General features: G+C 35.8%; 1 protein-coding gene across 3 annotated transcripts; it reads right to left on the bottom strand.

Moving 5' to 3' along the window:
• Window positions 1-1755: 1755 nt before the first annotated feature.
• smad2 (SMAD family member 2) lies at window positions 1756-18278 on the bottom strand. 3 transcript variants are annotated; one of them, XM_044096376.1, is made up of 11 exons: window positions 18050-18278; window positions 13033-13522; window positions 8426-8515; window positions 6957-7150; window positions 6627-6761; window positions 6136-6210; window positions 5725-5778; window positions 5398-5610; window positions 4675-4812; window positions 3987-4131; window positions 1756-3144 (listed from the first exon to the last, which is right to left on the bottom strand). In XM_044096376.1, exons 2-11 carry the CDS (start codon window positions 13287-13289, stop codon window positions 3021-3023), a joined length of 1425 nt encoding a protein of 474 aa, XP_043952311.1. In that variant the 5' UTR covers window positions 13290-13522; window positions 18050-18278; the 3' UTR covers window positions 1756-3020. The 3 variants fall into 3 exon arrangements, with proteins under 3 accessions (XP_043952311.1, XP_043952312.1, XP_043952314.1); XM_044096377.1 differs by having other exon boundaries at window positions 6148-6210; window positions 18050-18217; XM_044096379.1 differs by lacking the exon at window positions 8426-8515 and having other exon boundaries at window positions 18050-18218.
• Window positions 18279-18842: the final 564 nt, after the last annotated feature.

Here is an 18842-nt window from a genome sequence, read left to right as displayed (position 1 = left end):
ATATATATATATATATATATATATATATATATATATATATATATATATATATATATATATATATATATATATATATATATATATAGCCATTTCTTGGGCATTCCTTTCAAACACTTTTAGGTCAATGCATAGAACAAAGACTTGTATCATCTGAGAAATGAAAGTAAACATATCTTAATCTCAGCTTGTAAGACATTGCAGAGACAGCAAAATCACGAGACAGGTGGAAAGTTGCAGAACAGAGATAAAATATAATTGGCTTCAGGTCATGAGTAACTTCAATCCAATTTAAAGAAGGAAAAAAAAAATACTATTAACAGTTCTCCATGACAAGGTGTCATTGTCGGCTAAATAAACATCCATACAAAGCTACTCTGCAGAACTAGCATTTGTTTTTATGCACTTTTGCTTCACATTTGTGCAGACAAATGCTTTAAATCTAGTCTCTGCAAAAACATTAAAGGAAAAATAAAAAACTAAACCTTCTGTGATTCGTCTTACCAAACATATTTGTAATGTGCAGTTTCCCTTCCGTTTTACCATACAAACCAAATAATTCAGTTTTGTTTGGAGAAAATACATACATTGAAATCATGAGTCAAAATGACATTTAGATGTTCGACCCAATTTTCAAATTTCTTTTTTTTTTTTTTAAAGACATTCTGTTTAATATCCACTTAAACAGAATACGGCTTGGAGTGAATATGAGCATGTAAACAAAAATCTACAGTGTGTAAGCACAGAGTTTTGAAACTGTTGTTTCACTAATGCTGGTGAGAGCTTTCATATGCAGAACAGGCATGGGCCACTTACCTTGACCAAAGTTTAAAAATCATCTTGTGGTACATCCCACATGATCTAATAAAAAGCAGGATGATAAAAATGCAATATGCACACTTATATGAACTTAGACATATGATATGAATAGAAATGTCAGATTATGTAATTGTAATACCCACAGTGTTCATCCAAATGTGATGCAATATGGTCAGGATATCCCTTTTTGACTCAAGTCTTTACATCAATCTTTAACCGTCAAACTGTGAAAATCCTATAGCGACCCATGTCTATTGCATACAGGAATGTTCTGGGTTATAAGACATTTCAACAGTTTCCTCAGTTGTAAAATAGGTCAAATTACACCAAAAATTTGCTATTTCATTATTTAATTCTCTCAAAAAAGGTGATATGACTGATCAAGCAGAGTCCTGAAATTCTATGCGCACACTTAGTCTTTGGTTACACCCCAGCTTTTGTGCTGCTGAAAAGTTGGTAATAATAATGAAATTATCTATAAAAAAAAACAACACAGAGTAGCTAATTAGAACAATCAAAGATCTTGTCACTTTGATTCAGGTAGTCAAATTCTGAGTTTGAGGGTGCACATTTCAACATGTTTCTAGTGGTAAGTTACTGGAAATTGTAAATCCTTATAATACACCAAAATGACAAGTCATCATCAAGCTGTAACTATTCAAAACAAAGGGTATTTCCTAAAGAACAAAAATACCATCTAAGAAAAAGAGAACATTTTAAATATATTTATATATATATATAAAAAAAGTACAAAATAAATGTAGCTAAAACCATTTGTAAAGAAAACGATAAATGTGTAGTATAACTAGCTTGTTGAACATTTAAAGCTTGAACACCTTACTGTAAAATACCAAAAGAGATTGCTGGTTTTCAGATCAACGAATGCATTAGATGACTGAAGAACAAAATTCTTTACAATGACAATGGAGGGAGAGGAAAAAATGTATGTTTACTTTTAATGGACAATTCAGAGCATATTGTATTTGACATCGAAGGCAACTTTCTTAGGGGTGCATAATTTGGGGCAGTGCAAGTACAGTATAGAAGCTATTTTATAGATTTATAGATTAAAGTCCTACCTTGGAGGACTTTTTCTCTTGATAATTTGTTATAATTTGAAAACTGCATCAGTTCAAAATATTTTCTTTTATATTTGGAAATCTCAGAAATAATCCTCTTATTGCGTGTCAGACAGAAAGAAGCAAAGATGAAGCTCTAAACTAAGCTACTGGTACATTGTGTAACAGAAGGAGTAAGAGCATGCAAAGTGGGTTAAATACTGTGATATCAAAGATTTTTTTTTTAAAAAACACTTGATTGGTTTTCTGCAGATGCGGAGAGGTGGGATGTTGTATGCTCTTCATCTTGCTCTAAGAATTTCTAAATGTATCCATTATTTATTTGTGCTGAGCAATCACTGATACTGCTCTAAATATATTTATATATGGGAGTTTTAATTTGCCACTATCCAATGAACAAACATCTTTAAACTTACATCAAGTTTTCAGAGGACAATTTGTGTTAAAAACAAAGTGTTTGTGTACGTGTGATGATACAAACGCCAACAAATTGTTTCCTTCAAGAGCTGAAGAGCACACTCCAAGATAACCAGGTCAATGATCACAACAACTTGAATAAAACAGGATGGATGACAGGGGAAAAGTCATGCTAGGTAGTGATTCTGACTTTGGTTAAATAGAAGCTGGAGTGGCAGTTGGTTAACATTGTGTAAACTGAACTATTCACACTAAATCAAAGAGTTGAGCTGAGCTAATGGGTAGGACAGACTGTTTCAAAAAATTACTAGGTGTCGTGCTTGATCCCCAAAACTGCTGTGTCGTCCCTGAGGACAGTAAGGCTCAGTCCTGCTCCAGGTTTCTTGATCAGAGCCCAGATGTTGACGTCGTCGTTGTCCATAAAGAAAATCACTCTTTCTACACTGAGTTCTCAAATGGATTTGCAGGCCAATTTCAACTATAAGGTTGACAAATATTCAGCTCCACAAACAAACTTCCACGGTAATCCTTTACAGATGCTGTTCTTCTATCTTCTGGTCCACTGTATGACATTTTGTTCTTCACTTTATTTATTTATTTTTTTTTTAAACGCTATTAGTACATTATTTAAGACTGCATGGTAGTCTCCTTTAAGACAAACTGTTTTGACGTTGTGAAATGTCAGTCTGACTTTGCATGGATCTTGTTTTAGGACATACTGGAGCAGCGCGCTGTTGGGGTACCCATCTGGGTCAGCACTTTATCCAGCCACTGGAGGGGGCCATTGAGATGCAGTTCGATCCAACAAGGAGTGCTGGTTACAGTCTGGCGTCTGTGTGAAGAGGACATTCCAAAAGATAAGGGAAAATACATTTATACACAAAATTTAGACAATTATTTTCCCAATTACCCATTTAGTTGTGTAATTGGGAAATTAATTTAATTTAATTGTCCTTTCTTTTATTCAATGAAACTAATTTGAAAGGAATCTTAGTTGTTCATACACCAATTATAAATATTCTCTACCCTTGAACCTTTTAAGTATTTGTAAGAATTTTATTAGTATACAACAACCTCAAGCAGTTCTGTACTGTGTGGTGTTGGTGGAAGCAATTGCACATGGGCTTTGAAAGAAAAAAAAAAAGGTTTTATGCATTTAGCCCCTTGTACTCTCTGAACTACAATGTGGTGCAACTACTTGTCTTCACAAGTCACCTAAACCAGTTCAGATAGCTCACCTGTGTGAAATTTGATCTCAGTATAAATACAGCTGATCACAGAGTTTTGTTGGTGATCATCAGCAAACAAATGACCATCCGCCTAATTAACAGGCCAAATAAAAACAGCATTAATCAAAGCAGTCAAGAGCCCCATGTCACCCTTAAAGGAACTAAATTGATCTAATAGGTCATGTGGTAGAATCTGTGGACAGGATAACATTTAGTTGTGCACTTAAAAAAAAAAAAAGAGCTAGCATTTAAGGAAGAAAAAAAAAATCCATTAGTCCTGTTTACACATTGACACAAGCCATGTAAAACTATCCATGAAAAGGCTGAAAGCTCCAGGAATGAGATCTTGTTACTCTCTGAAACACTAAGAAATTTTTACAAGTGATCTGATGGGATGTTCTGGATGACAGAATGATAGAATAATGAGTCTAAGAGCATAACTTACCTGTACTCTGCTCCCCAACCCTTGACGAAGCTCATTCTGATTGTGCACATTCTGGTTAGTTGGTACACTGCCTCAAAGCCCTGGTTGACCGACTGAGCTAGCAGGGCTGCAAACTCCTGGTTGTTAAAAATCTTCAGATTACAGCCTAAGAAGAGAAGAAACAAAGACAGGCTAACACACACTGGGTTTTTCAGACTAACTGATGACTATTATACCAATGAACCCAGTAATAATTCTTCAAATTTTGACATGATAAAACTCTTCTGAAAACTGGAACAAATATTGTCAAATTATAACAGTCAGAACTGTTGAATTCATTTTATGTAGCTACAATTAGAGAAACAAGCAATCTCATGTGTGTGTGCGTTGTCTATAGAAGGCCCTTAACATCTGCAACATCCTCATGTTCACTTTGCACATTTCTCTGTAAAGCTTCCTGTACCTCAGTAATGATATTGCTCACCCAGTCCATTTGGCCATGAATTAAATGTCCAAAGTTACATGGGTACAGATGAGTCAGTGTGTGGGTGAGTGTGTGACAAATCCTGTCACATTTTGGAGGCTGTTTGTGGCTTTCTTCAAGCTTTTGTTCATTTGCATCAGTTTACTTGGTGAATTTTAGTACAAACTAAGACACAAAGGAAGTAAAAAAATAAAATAAAAAATGAATATTGTAGTGTGTATCAACCTGGCGGTATCTTGCAGACAGTAGCTGGGTGCCATCCATATCGCTGGTTGCAGTTGGGGCTCTGAACAAAGATGGCACTGTCACTGAGGCACTCGGCAAATACCTCCCCTCCGATGTAATACAACCTCACACCACGACCTGCAGAGGTTTAGACAAAACGTGAGGACAAGAGAGAGGGAAAAAAATCCCAAGGTGATAACTTAAAGGGAAACAATCTTAAAATTACACAGCTTTTCAAATTAGCATTATTATAATTCATCATCTTTATGTGAGTAATAAGTTAAATCAGAATCTGAAATGTATTTATATCCCGTGAACTTTATTTTTACACTTCAGTGCATCTTATTTGAATCCAAAAAAATCTGAATTTGTAAGCACTTAAATCAAATACATGTACACTAAATGCACCTTTTTTAAAGCAGTTTGTGATTATTTGTACATTTTAAAGGAGCAAACTCATTACATGAGAGAAGGTTTTAAAAAAAACAACAAATTTCCACTATAATATTCCGGTTATAAAGATGCTTAATTGAGAAGTCAGAGAGAATAATTCAACACTGCCCCTCTCCCATCTGTTGCAGACGTCAGCTATTACGTTTTTCATATCTTCACACCATATCGCCACACTATAATAATGTAGACAAAAAATAAATCAGCACCCTTTTTGTAGTCTTAAGTTATAGTTACAACCTACTGGCTTCTCCAATATGTGTGTGTCTATACCTATATGCCTCCTTGTCATCTCCACAGTGGCATTTCTGTTGACATTGCTGAGAAGGCCTAAACAGAAGCGTTCTGAGTTGGAGGGATCCGTGAATCCGTCGACGGTCAGAGATGGCTGCGAGGCGTGGAAGGTCTCACCGACCCGCTGGTTCAACTCGTAGTAAGCTATAGAGCACCAGAAAGCTGGTTCACTGTAGGTGACCGGCTGAAGGTCTGAGAGAAGAACAACAAAGAAAGGTTTGTTGAATTTATACTTTAAAACCCTAAACTGCGTCAGTGATCCATTCATTTCCACGGCTAGAAAATTATTTTAAGAAGTTAACTGACCTAGGCCATGACTGACCGGTGACAGAGCGCTTGGTGACATTTCTGCTGGTGAGCCTGGTGGGAAAACAATAATTTCTACTTATTTCATTCTATTACAATCTTAAATGAACAACAATATTACTGTGAAAATCAATATTTTGTTCCATCATTGTGGGACCACTTTTATATAGTGTGATGATGATGTTACCTCTGCTACTAATACAAATAATTCATAATTGCTCATGTCAGGAAGGCTTGAAAAATATATTTAGAACTTTGTTTTCTAGCATAAATTGAGATTTTAAACACAGTGGGATACTGAGACACAATTTTATGCACATTAAAAGTTCTGAAATGGTTGCCCTGGTAATTTTTGTATGTTTCAGAGAAGTGAGTTTAACAGCAGTCCCGAATTACAACAACCAAATCTACCTGATTCCATACTTTGATTCATTTGCTGGTCGCTGGTTTCTCCATCTTCACTCATATATCCCGGAGGAGGAGTGTCTGTAAACGGGAAATCATTTTAATGCATTTGTTTTCATGAAAAACAAATTAGTGAAGAGCTGAAATCTGGTATCTATTTTCCAAGCGCTTTCACTTGTATATAGTAAAAAACAGACTGAATATACTGTATTCATACTTCTAATATGTTTTGTTAAAGTTTTCATGCCTAACAATTAAGGCAGCTTTATGGCAGAAATGCAATAATTGCTGAAGTGAAATCACTTAAAAATAAAATAAATGTATTTTAATTAAGTGATTATTATCCAAATGTTTTCCAAGGATTTTATAAGAGGAAAAAACAATTTAAAACAATGATGCCATTCAACTCTACAGTCAGACATTGAATTGAATATGTTGGGCTTGTTTGACAGATTATGTGTGAAGGTGGTAAAAATACCCTTATGCCCAATACAAACCTGGTATATAGTTGTTAGGAGGTTCTATGCCTGCAGGAAAGTTGGTGTTTTCAGGGATAGAGTTTGTGAAGTCGTCTAGAGGTGGAAGCTCAGTCAGAATCTCTGCATGGCGTGGCACCAACACAGGAGGCAACACTAAGAAGAAAAGTCAGACAATTTATTTTTTTCCCCCATGCAAGTAATATTTGAGGAGACAGAAACAATATATTTGAAAAACGTCATGAAGATGCTGCACAATGACAAGGAAGATACACTTAAACTACATGAACTCAATTCACCCCTGCTAGTGTACATGCATTGGAATAAAAGAAATATTTTTCCAGTTATTACCAGGCGTCTCCACTCTCTGGTAGTGGTAAGGATTGACACAAACTTCATCCTTCTTGAGGTTGAATGCATATTGGCAAGTGTCAATGGCCCTAAGCTCATGGTGACTATGAAGGTCAGGCCATCTCCACAGGCGGCAGTAGATGACATGAGGCAGGCCTTTACGATGAGAAACCTGAAGGCGGCCATCCAGTGACCTAATGCAACCGGGAAGGAAACAGGCAGACAGCTCAACTCAGAAAACTGGAAGAACAGTAGACTGACACTCAATGTGTTTGTGCTGCACTGACTTTCAAGTTCGGTGGTATTTATTGAGGTAATACACAAAGAAACAAACTATTGAGGTGAAATACAAAAAAAAATCATTTTGAGAAGACACTATTTATACCTTAAAATGCAGCTTTTAACTACAACTATGAGTTCAATATCAAATGACTGTTCTGATTGTAATAAAAAAATTATTTTAAAAAGATTAAGTTGTTATAACTAAGCCACACGGCTCATCTAGGAAAAATGTAGCACAACGTTAATGTATTTTATGGAAATTTTTAATACCTATAAATAGTAGAACCAGATTGTGAAGTGGAAGAAAAAAAAAAAAACTAAAAGTGTGCTGTGCACCAATTGCATAATTTATTCTAAACACCCTAAATAAAGTATAGCACAACCAATTGCCCTCAGAACTCAAATAAGTAGATAGGAAAAGAATGTGGTTCAATGGAAGAGGTTTGGTTCAACGATGAACAACAGGGTGCTGTGGGGGCATGTTTGTTCAGTCAGTATAAGGAAAGTTGGTAAAAGTTGGTAGATGCAAGGAAACACAGGAGAGCAGTTCTAAAAGCAAACCACAATCCAAGAAATACAAGACACTTCCAAGAAAACACTACACAAACAGCATCACTGACAATCCAAAGTACATTAAGGTGTTAGAATGGTCTAATTAAAGTCTTGGCTGAGAACCAACTGAGAATATCTGACTGAATGTGAGCTATTTGGCATAAAATAGGGAAAACAATCAGTCTCTGGACTTGCAGACCTTAGCAAAATGCCCCTAGGCTCAAACTATTTTCCTTTTCTAAAGTCTTGTCACTGAACTCTTCAGGACATTCCAGGCATTCTTTGTCAATACCCTAACTCATCAGAGGGGCTTGGTAACAGAAGATGGACCATAATATTGGTTATATTGCCATAATGGTATGGCTGATTGGTACAAAAAAAGTATTTAAGAATAAAAATAAACACCTACAGGTTCTTCTCATCACTTACTCTGCAAATTCTTAAATGGGTAAGGTATTTCTATAATTACAGCAGTAAAACCAACATAAACAATAAGAAAACCATGAAAATGAGCACAAAATGCAACTTACAATGGCACTACATGTTTTAAAGAAACAAGTGAGCATTATTTTATGCTGCAGGATGTTTGTGTGGATCAGGAGATGCATATTGACAGTGCATGCGAGTGTATTCACCTGCTATGGTCAGGGTATCCGTACATGCCTGTAGAGTCCCACTGCTCTATCGTGTGGCCTGAGCCCAGACCCCACAGTTCTGAGCAATTGCTACAGACACACATACACAGGACAAGTGGAAAACATGATCAAAATAAAAGCATACAGATGGTAAACATGAGGTGTCTCAACTTAAAAGAATGAAATCACAAATGTGCATAGTTGATCTCTTGACATATACACGCACACACACAAAAGTATTCGCTCACCCAATTCCAAAGTAATGGAATTCAGCTGTTTCAATCACTTTTATTGTCACACATGTCTTTTGTTATTGAAAACAACAAAAGACAACTCAAGCACTCAGGAACCCAGGCTTCTTTTATAAACATTTGTGAAAAAATACAAATTAATCCCAACCTGAAGGTTGAAATCCAACAACCTTGAAAGAGTTTTGGTTTGGCAGCTTCCAGGAGAAAGGCACTGTCTGACAGAACTGTTACAAATACAAGGTTATCTTTGTATTTTTGTGAAAGCCCCCAATCCGAAAATGTTTGCTGCACTGTAAGAAGATAGGTTGAACAACTTTGAAATGATTTAGAATAAAAAGATTGGAAGACAGGCCTCCTCGTCCAACATTAAGGTTGATGAGGACATTTTTAATCCATAGGCTATAATAAAGGCGATGGATTAAAAATGGATGTCTCTAAACTTTATATGTGTTTGAAGGCAGCAGAGCGAATACTTTTGGCAACATTTTCTTACTTTCCACTAAGACCAACCAGATGAACAATGATTATGTGACCATTTCAAATGAGACGAAAAGTGATGTGATGCAATTAAAAGGTGCAAGGAGCCAGAAGAGACCTAATATCTATCTACAAACACATTTAGTTAACTGGGAAGAAACCCTCAAAAAATAATATGGTGATAATATTTAAACTATAGAAGTTTGTGAATTTCTATTTTCTCAACAATGAGAAAAAGTCTCACCCCTTATTTGAGTTGTTCATGTATAAAAAAGTTACATTCATGCATATTCCCGAGACAAAAGAAGTGAAATGGAAAGAAAGACAAATTACACAAATAGGTTTTAATGAGGACAAAGACATTCCAAAAACAAGACTAAATGATTTAAATTGGAAAAAGAAAATCTGAATCTAAACATATCTATGTGAATGATCAAAATGTTGGCTGGTTTGTTGCAATGTTTCTCAGGCAGAGAAAGGGAGATTTTTCACTCTGATCAAAATAATTGTCTTGACTGTCAGTACAGGACTTTCTATCTCAAAACACATTGACACACTCAAAATTTTGCAGGTACAAGCAGAAAAAGAGTTTCATCAAATGTAAAAAATGTTTTTCCAAATGTCTTGCTCACTTGAAAGCTAAAAACAAATACTATTTACAGGCTTGCACATGAATTATGATAGAAGTACATATGAGAAATGTTATGCCCTTCAGATGCCCTATTGACAGTCAAGCCCCAGCTACTACAGATGAAAACTACAAGACAATAACCAGAGCAACTCACCTGAGCTTCTAACAGACTTACTTTCTCACATTAAAAAGAAAGAATGATATGCATCAAAAGCCTGGAATCCTATCTGCAGTAAACTTTTGTGTTCTTGTGGGTATTACATCCTGACATTTCAGAAAAGGTGAAATGCTAAAATTAATTCTGTAGCAAAACAAGTCATTGAACTAGAATATGCAAAAAAAACAACAACAAAAAAAAAAAGTGTGCCTCAATCGGGTCACAACTGAGAAAAAAAAAAAAAAAGAAAAGAAAAGAAAAAAAACTGACCTAAAAACTCAATTCCTGGAACTTCTTGAGAAGTCTTACAACAACAACAATAAAACAAATAGACATGATCTTATGATCCCAATTGTTGAGAATTAGGTATAGAGCATAATCCTTTAAATCCAGGGGGGGGGAAATATGTATCAGGCATAAATCTCATTTGGTTTGTCTTTTAAAAAGCCATCGGTATCATTTGTGCAAGTGATGGACAAATGTAGGAGCCTTCTTTTTGTCATGAACATAAAGGAGTAAATGATATTTTGTAAATAATGACACTTTAATGCAAAGTTGGCACTTTTAATGGACTTTCATGGCAACTTTTAGAGCAACTTTGCTTTTAAAGTGTCATTATTTACCGAATGACACTTCATGACAACAGTCACAGACATTCATAAAGGCTCGTTTGTGTTCATGACACTGTCATGTCAGTCTTATGCACACCCCATCAAATAAAGTGTTACCATATTTTGCTGTAGTAAAAGTGCAAAAGTGGGAATATAAAGCTCATTTCAGAAGATAACATTTTCATAGAATCTCTATGCATTTTCAGGATACGAAAACTGCTATTTCCTGTGAGTAAGATTATGATCAGCTCCAGCTTAGGGTCACATTGTTCTGTTCACAGAGAAAGTCATGATGTAGATAAAAACACATTGTTTCTTTATCTTTTCTAGTGCAACATGGCTCCAAAGCAATAACTCTCGACTGATAAGAATGTTTTTCTTAACAATAGAAGTGCCACACCACGTAAATCACCCCTTTTCTTTTGAGGTTTCAGATTCAGAGACAATATGTCACACCAACTTTGAAACTTCTAAGTTCTGATACTCATAGCAACTCCCTCTCCTGTGCTTTTATCTCTTGCTGGATTGTTTCATTTCAATGCATCTTCACTTAAATGTGTTCCCAAACCTATCAGCTTTTGTGGCCCGAGTATGTTTTACTTACAAAGAACATTGCATTGAAACTTTCTTTGTAATGCATCAACAATTAATTAGAGCTGCAATATTTAGTTATAGTAATTAACAACATTGAGCCAAAATTCGACTGAAGATGCTTTTCATAAAACCACATACATGTTTTCAATGCAAAACAGGAAGTTTCAGAAATAATATTATATCCACTTTCTGCTAAATCAATATTGTATATAAATATAATATGTTAATTATACATTATACCAATTTGAGACTGTGGCTTTCTACGAAATCTGACACCTTATGAACAAACATCCTCCAGGTAGACATTAATGGGAGTCCTCACAAAAACTCTTTATAATCTTTATTTATAAATCAAGTTACGAAGCACAGAGAAATGCAGCACTTCCTCTTACCCATCTGTTAATGTACACTGGAGATCAGCTGGCCTCTGGTCAGCAGGAAATGTAAGCTTTTCCCTTACTTATAAAAAAAAGCTATTTTAGATGTTTGGAAGTATTTCTGGTGGCAACACACACAATTATAGTTTAAGAACTATTGGGAGTCCCTCTTATTAGTCAAAGTAATGCAATTTAACACCTAAAGTCAACTATGAGTCTGTCTATCAGAAAGAATACTTGTAGCTTCTCTCTTAAGTATAAAATAAAGACCATATTTTGGTTTTTAATTTCTGTGTAAATGCTTCAAAACTGAGGTGTTTTCACTCAAACTCTTCATACTGTGAGAATTTCTTTCAGGCTGATTGAATAGTTAATAAATAACAAGCCTGGATTTTGGATCCAGTTGGGCAGTTCAGTAAAGAGCTTTTCCAATCTGAATTACCTTTCAAGCCTAGTTCGAAAGCAAAATTAAAAAATAAAGTATAGAAACACCTGGACTGAATTATTCTACACTAAACAAATATTTTAAAGTTTAATTAGTGCTTGAAGATATAAAATGTTTCTGCTCAATGTGGAATAATACAGTTTTTGCTGTACACCACCATGGATGTACACCATCCAGTTTTTGAATGAATGGTTCAATTCATCCTTCCTGATTCATTGTTATAACTTATAAAACAGAGTGAGAACAGAAGGTGTGCCAACAGAAAGCAGAGATGGATTAAAATACCTTTTAACAAATTAGAAAAAAATGCAGACATATTAGTCATCAGAATCATCATTAGTTGCAGCCATAGTAAAAATATTCAATACAATCTAGTACCACCATGATGTCATCATAAAGAGCAGGGGCTACAAATATGTTTCCACTACTGTACAGGAACGCAATCACACTCACAATAGCAAGTGTGAAGAGAAGGGGATGAGTGTAGATGTGTGCGGCACACTGCCTTAACCAAACTTGTTTTATTATTCTGCTTTTCTGAGGGGAAGTACTCTTAAAGGCAGCACAACTTAATCTGCTGGGCCTGTGTGAAGAAAATTTTTTAAAATCTGATGATGTGAAAGTATCAAGTGGAAGAAGAAAGATAATTTTTAAATATCTTAATGGATGTCCATCAAGTCAAATCTAGAACCGGTTCTGCTGGCAATAGGTGCAGGACTTCCGTTTCCTCAAGTTGGGTTTCACTTCTACAGCCTTCTTAACCTTATGGCACAACAACAGGGAAGTGAACCCACTGTTGCTCAACAAAAACTCCACTTCCGATGACCGTGTGGGTGCCCATCACCCTCTTCTTTACATTTTTGTTACTTCATACACCGCTACTGTGCTTATCAAAACTGTGGTGCTGGAGTGTGTGTGTTGAAGTAGCAAATGGCAGGTTCTAAAAAGAAAATGCTCTCGGTGACAAAATGTTTTTTAGTGTGTGTTTGTTCAAGGATTCCCACAATAACACAAAGGTTGGATATGGTGTGTTTGCATCTAAAAATGTTGTGACCTGCCCTTACCTGGGTATTGTTACGCATTTTGTGTTGCTGTTTTGTGCGCTGATGGCTTTTTCCAGCTCATCCAGCTGACCGGTCTTCTTCAGCTTCTTCACAAGGCTTTTCACTGCTTTCTCGCACCATTTTTCCTCCTGCCCTCCTCCATTCTGCTCCCCGACTCCACCTATTCCTCCACCCGCTCCTCCACTCCCGGCCGGAGTCTTCTTCCACCCCAGGAGGCGCTTCACCACTGGGGGTGTGAAGGGAAGAATGGAGGACATGGTGGCTCTTGTTTTCTGTCACGTACGCGTAAGGGTTCAGACGTTCCTTTTAACTTGATATCAGGTGAAGATTTGTGAGGATTATTAAGATGAAACAAAAAATTGCAACAATATAAACAGATTGTGTGCAGGTTCTGGAAAGAAATTTAAAAACTATGGCATTGGTCTAAAGAGGTCCTGGGGAATCTTTGAAGAATAAAATGCACGGAGTAGAATAGAGCATCCAAGAAAACCTGAGAAAAGAGAGAAAACACCAATCAGTGGAAGATAGATTTTGATGAGATTGTGCACATTTCTTTTAGATAGAACAACAGACATTTTCCAAGAAATCACACGGCCTAAAGATCCAAGAATCTTCATAAGACAATAAACCAGGGTGGTAGTCAAACACTACACACCCTGTTCTTAGAGGTGATCTTAGACCATTAATTAGCTGCACTTTGTGCACAGAACTATAATCTGGTGTGTTCTAACCTCTAATAATCATGCCTGTTCTGTTTCTCAATTGAAATGCGAAAATCAAATCAAACAGTGAGCACAACAGCTTTCTTCAATGATAGAGGAAAACTGGAAATATATTTATGTTTCAATTTAAAACACTTCTAAGAATGCTCAGCTAATAAGCACTAATGGCTTAATGCAAACAACTCTGGTTATGTAATTTGTGAAAATGTATAAAACTCCCGGCATATCTTTAAGTGGTGCTTCCTGACCTAGAAAAATTGCATAATGTCTAAATCAATAAAGTATGACAACACAGTCGCTCATATGCAGCTCTGTAAAAATCAATGTTAACGTCTGAAGTATGCTGGTCCATTTGTGAACTCATTGATTTCACTCTTAATGTCGGAAGACGTCCACCCACAGCAACATGCATGCTTATGCTCATCTTTGCCTCGTATGAAGGGAAAAAAATTCAAGCTGGAGAATCAACAATCAAAGCCAATTTGATCCACATAAAATATTTTTTATCCCCCTTTAACTCTTTCCCTTTTCGTCTCATGACAACATCAAACTTTAATGTGTCTTTCAGGAATTTTAGAACATAGAAAAACATAAAGCAGTACATAATGGGGAAAACAAAACTAAATGTATTTATTTTTTTCTTAAATGATCAGAAATCTAGTGTCAGTTTGTGTCACTAGCATCAATAATAAATTTTGCTGCATTTTGGTCACACATTCTACTGCAAATCGGCTGTTTCCTCTACATTGTTTGTGTCAAGCTTCAAACAGAATTTCTTCTGAACAAAATCCTCAATCTAGCTCTTCCACATGGATTGTAAAAGCTTCCCCATCAACAAATTCTTTAAGAGCAGAGCTCTGCAGCTCCTCAAAAGTTGCCACAGGCCTCCTCTGATTAATGCTCTCCTCATGTGACCTGTCAGGTTGCTTAGTTGAGCTATACTGTTTTTTTTTTCCAATTTTAGATAATAGATTAAACTGTGTTAAATGACAGTTTCTAAACTTCAAATACCGTCACAAATACACCTGCATTCATTACCAAGAATAAATTACACAAAGGCAGAGCTCTGCTGGCAGCTGAAACTCCCCCAATGGCAGCATGACTTTTCTCATAAGCTCATACAAAGCAAATTAAGACAGGACCTAATGAAAACTTTGGAGATACACAATCTCCCCCAGCCTTTAGATTTCTGGAACAACAACACTGATCAATAGGGCTTGAGGGATTCATTTGTGAAAGAGAGCAATGCAGAATTTCTCAACCTAGCTGAGAGGGAAAACGGGATAGCTCTCATCTGTGTGTTACTCTCTCCTAGAATGAAATCCACATGCTTAAACTCTGGACTTCTTCCCAACTGCGCAGTACACACAGGTTAAACCATTCCAGAAAATAGTTAACTACAAGTGAGACAGCACTGTTCACATGGTCAAAACATTCAATAGGTATGTTACTATCAGCGGCTCTGCAGCTTTTGTTTCAGCATTGGTGCATTAAAAAGAAATAATTTACTCATATACCTGAATATACTCATTTGCCTGAAATGAGTGTATTGTTATAGGATGCATTCCCACCAGCCCTGTTTGGTCTGACTTAATGACACTCGAGCTCGTTTTTCAAGTAAGTTCAGAATTATTTGGAGAGGTGTTAATCTTTGATGCAGACCTAAAAAGCAGACTGTGGTCCACCTATGTCTTGGCACGATTAAAGTGAAATCTAGTTTGGTAAAAATATGTATGTGAATGTCAAGCTGACTAGAGAAGGTTCCTAAAGCAGACAGTGGTCTATATTTACCTTACTTTATGGACTGTATTTACCCAGGGTATATGCAACCAAAACAAAAGTGTGAGCCCAGCACCAGCGGGAGAAATGTCTTGTGGTCTTTTATCAAATACAGAAGAGAAATCCTACAACCGCTAAAATCTAACGCCACTGCATTTTTGTTTATATTTTGTGAAGAACGAACTTGGACTCTGTTTTGTATTCAGAGGTTTTTGTGTTGTTTCCTTCAGTAGTTCTTGATGCAGCACCACCACTGGCAGGGAGGGGAACAGACTTTTCAAAGGTTTGATTTGATTGGCAGTGCAGAGTTCAAATGAATCAAATCCACTGAAAATGTAGCAAATGTTGCAATTTTGGGCCCAAACTCAAACTGAAATTGATTGCTTTTCACACCTGACACAGAACTATCAGGTAAGAAAACATTATTAAACTAACTAAGTAGTCTGCTTGTTAAGACAATAAAAAATAAATTTTAAAAAAAAGTCTGAAAAAAGGTCTTAATTCCAGAATTCTACTATAATGTGTATAAAGAATAAGCCGAATACTATTTTGTTCCCAAGCAGCAGAATTTCTATAGTAGTTTTTAATAGTGTAAAAATTCTATCTACAGTAATGAGTATGAAAGAATTTGGTGATTTTGGGTCATCAGTACTTTACAGGCTTAACAAAGGGCCATCAATGTTTGATGATTTTCCACTTTTAACACAATGTTTCATCCTATTTTAAATGAAATCCTTATTTTAACAAAAAGGGTATTTATTACTGGCAGGTGTCTAAATTAAAAAATCTACCAACAACATCAGATGTGAAGAATACAATACTGAGTGTTTCAGAGAGAGGGGCTTTCATGCTGTTGTAATAATTACTTCATCTAAAGGTTAATACACAACTGAGAGAGAATAATTTTCTGAAACAAAAAAAAGCCTTTGTTGTTTGTTGGAAATACCACCAAAATGCAGTGTGCAATGCTAAACCCTCTCATACTTGGTATAGTACCATCAGTTTATGTTCCAGTAACTAGACCTGTAATCACACTACTGCCTCAAAAACAAGTTATTTTTCTGGAGCTATTAATTAATCAATTTTGTATCCATTTATTGACTTCTTGTTTGTGACATTTCTGTAGCATAAAGTCAAGTTTTAGGTCTGACCAAATCTGCATTGGATTTTCCTGGAGTTTTGTTTTTTTTTCACTTTTTTTAAATGCAATCTCAATGTTTTCATGTATCTACAGGTATCTTTCAACACTTTATAACACAATACACAGTTATGAATGACATAGTTAGTCTCTGCAAAAAAAAAAAAAGAAAAAAAGAATTGAAATATGCAACTCTACATAATAAAGCGAAATAGTAAAGCAGTTCCCTTTTCTGTGTTACATTTCTGAAATTAATTGGCATTTATTCATTTCTAATTTATCTACATACAAAAAATAAAATGATAAATCTACTGATGGAAATGTTGCAAGCTAAAATAGCAATAAAAACAATTTTGTCATTCACATTTGTCACAAATTCCCAAAATGGTTCCTTTAAACATTTTTAGCTTTATGTTGGAATTTATCTTTAAATTTGGTATTTCCGTTTGGGCCCCAACTTTTTTAATGTTTCATGTGTCAATGGAGGGACATAAATTCCCCCAGAATGTAGATTTTATAAGCTGAAACTTTCTCCGTTTTAAACCAGCACATAACACTAATATTATTTAAAACAGTACTTCGATTTTCTTTAAAACCAAACCATTTGTTTTGACAAGCAAGCCTATTGAAAATGTGGCAAGTATACCTAACTACACCTTTAATAAATGTGCCAGCACCATTAGATGTTGCAAGAATGCATTACTAAGAGCTTGAGGGAGAGGACTTTGATGTTGCTGTGGTAATTACTCCAGCTAAAGGTTAATACACAAATGAGAGGAAATAATTTTCTGAAACAACAGACGCCTTTGTTGTTGGGAATACCACAGGAACAAAACGCACTAGGAGCCCTCAAAGTAAGAGGGAAAAGTCTCTACGCTAGCTGATTAACTAAGAGAGGAGAGAAAAGGTGATGATATGGCTACAACGTATCTCAGCTTCAGCTATCAGGGTCTTGTAGGAAATATTAGCTCCGTTGTTTTGTAAGCAGCGTCTGGTTTTGTGTGAGAAACTGCGTGTTTGGGTTACTTCTACTCCGAGGAGAAGATACACACGAGCTGAAGAATAAGCTAACGCTAACGGCGATTCAAAACAACCCCATGGTTGGCGACTTTGACTAAAGTCAGACAAAAGCGAGTCTAATTAAATGTTGGATGTACATCCACTAAGTACAAATAAAGAGAAAAACATAGGTTTCTTCACTTTAAAAATGACTGATAACCCATTCTGCTTAGCACTATAAAGAGAAGGAGAAAAAAAAAATCTGCTAGCAAGCCTGCTACTTAGTGCCACAGACAAATAAACAGGACTGTTGCATGTTTAGTCACCGCAAAAAACAAACAAAGAAAACGACTTCAAACATACTTTGAAATACACTTACCCAGCAAAGAGATGGAATGTGGTTGTGTCGTCATTCAAGTACCCGACAGAAAAATCTGACCGTTCATTTTAAATACACGTAGCGAGAGTAGAAAACTGTGTTTTCCTCCTCGGAGCCACCGGAATGATGGCCCTTCATTCATAGCTCAACCAAACATGCATCGCTACACGCAAAAAAACCCACTCAAAGTAGCCTCCTTAAGTCCCACCTTCTCCTAATTTCGATTGGCTAAATCTTGGGAATCAGCGAATAACAAATTAAGAGATGTTCATTCTATTGGTCCAATCATGCGTCTGTCATGCTTTAACGCCAACAATAGCGTTTTTGCAGTTGTGATTTTGATCAGTGAGGACTTTGTGGATACTTGCAGCCATTCATATTTTTTCAATATAGTTCAGTAAGCTACAATTTTATCATAAATTTACTTATTTCTCTGCAATCAAATAAAAAAAAAACTCAAAAGTTAACAGTTTGACAAATGTAGCTAATAAAAAGCTAAGACTCAGTTTCTCAAAAAAATATGGACATTTCATAACACGTTTGTTTATTTTTAGTACATTAATTATATCTCATGTCTGTATTACAGTCTATAAAAGCAGATAAAAGTCTGATGAAGATGACTTGACAGCTGTCCAAGCAGACAGACACTAGCAAACTTTTACAAAATGGGTGAACTACCATGACCACAAGGTCATTGTGTGAAGCATGTTATTGATTGGGTGCAGTTTATATTTCCATCATCAAAACGTTTGGTGAAAGGAAAAACTGGTATAAAAATGTGTACAAGCAAAAA

Source organism: Gambusia affinis, linkage group LG17, assembly GCF_019740435.1.
Source record: "Gambusia affinis linkage group LG17, SWU_Gaff_1.0, whole genome shotgun sequence".
Lineage (NCBI taxonomy): Eukaryota > Metazoa > Chordata > Actinopteri > Cyprinodontiformes > Poeciliidae > Gambusia > Gambusia affinis.
The sequence above is the reverse complement of the archived record's forward strand: the minus strand, read 5'-3'. Positions and strand labels throughout refer to the sequence as shown.

What these genes read in the sequence shown, in the direction of transcription:
- smad2 (XM_044096376.1), bottom strand. Translation starts at nt 13,289, where the DNA reads ATGTCCTCCATTCTTCCCTTCACACCCCCAGTGGTGAAGCGCCTCCTG. An exon ending in TCCTAACAACTATATACCAG is followed by an intron (nt 6,211 to 6,626) that starts GTTTGTATTGGG and finishes TCCCGTTTACAG; the next exon opens with ACACTCCTCCTCCGGGATAT. An exon ending in GATGACAAGGAGGCATATAG is followed by an intron (nt 4,813 to 5,397) that starts GTATAGACACAC and finishes AAACCTCTGCAG; the next exon opens with GTCGTGGTGTGAGGTTGTAT.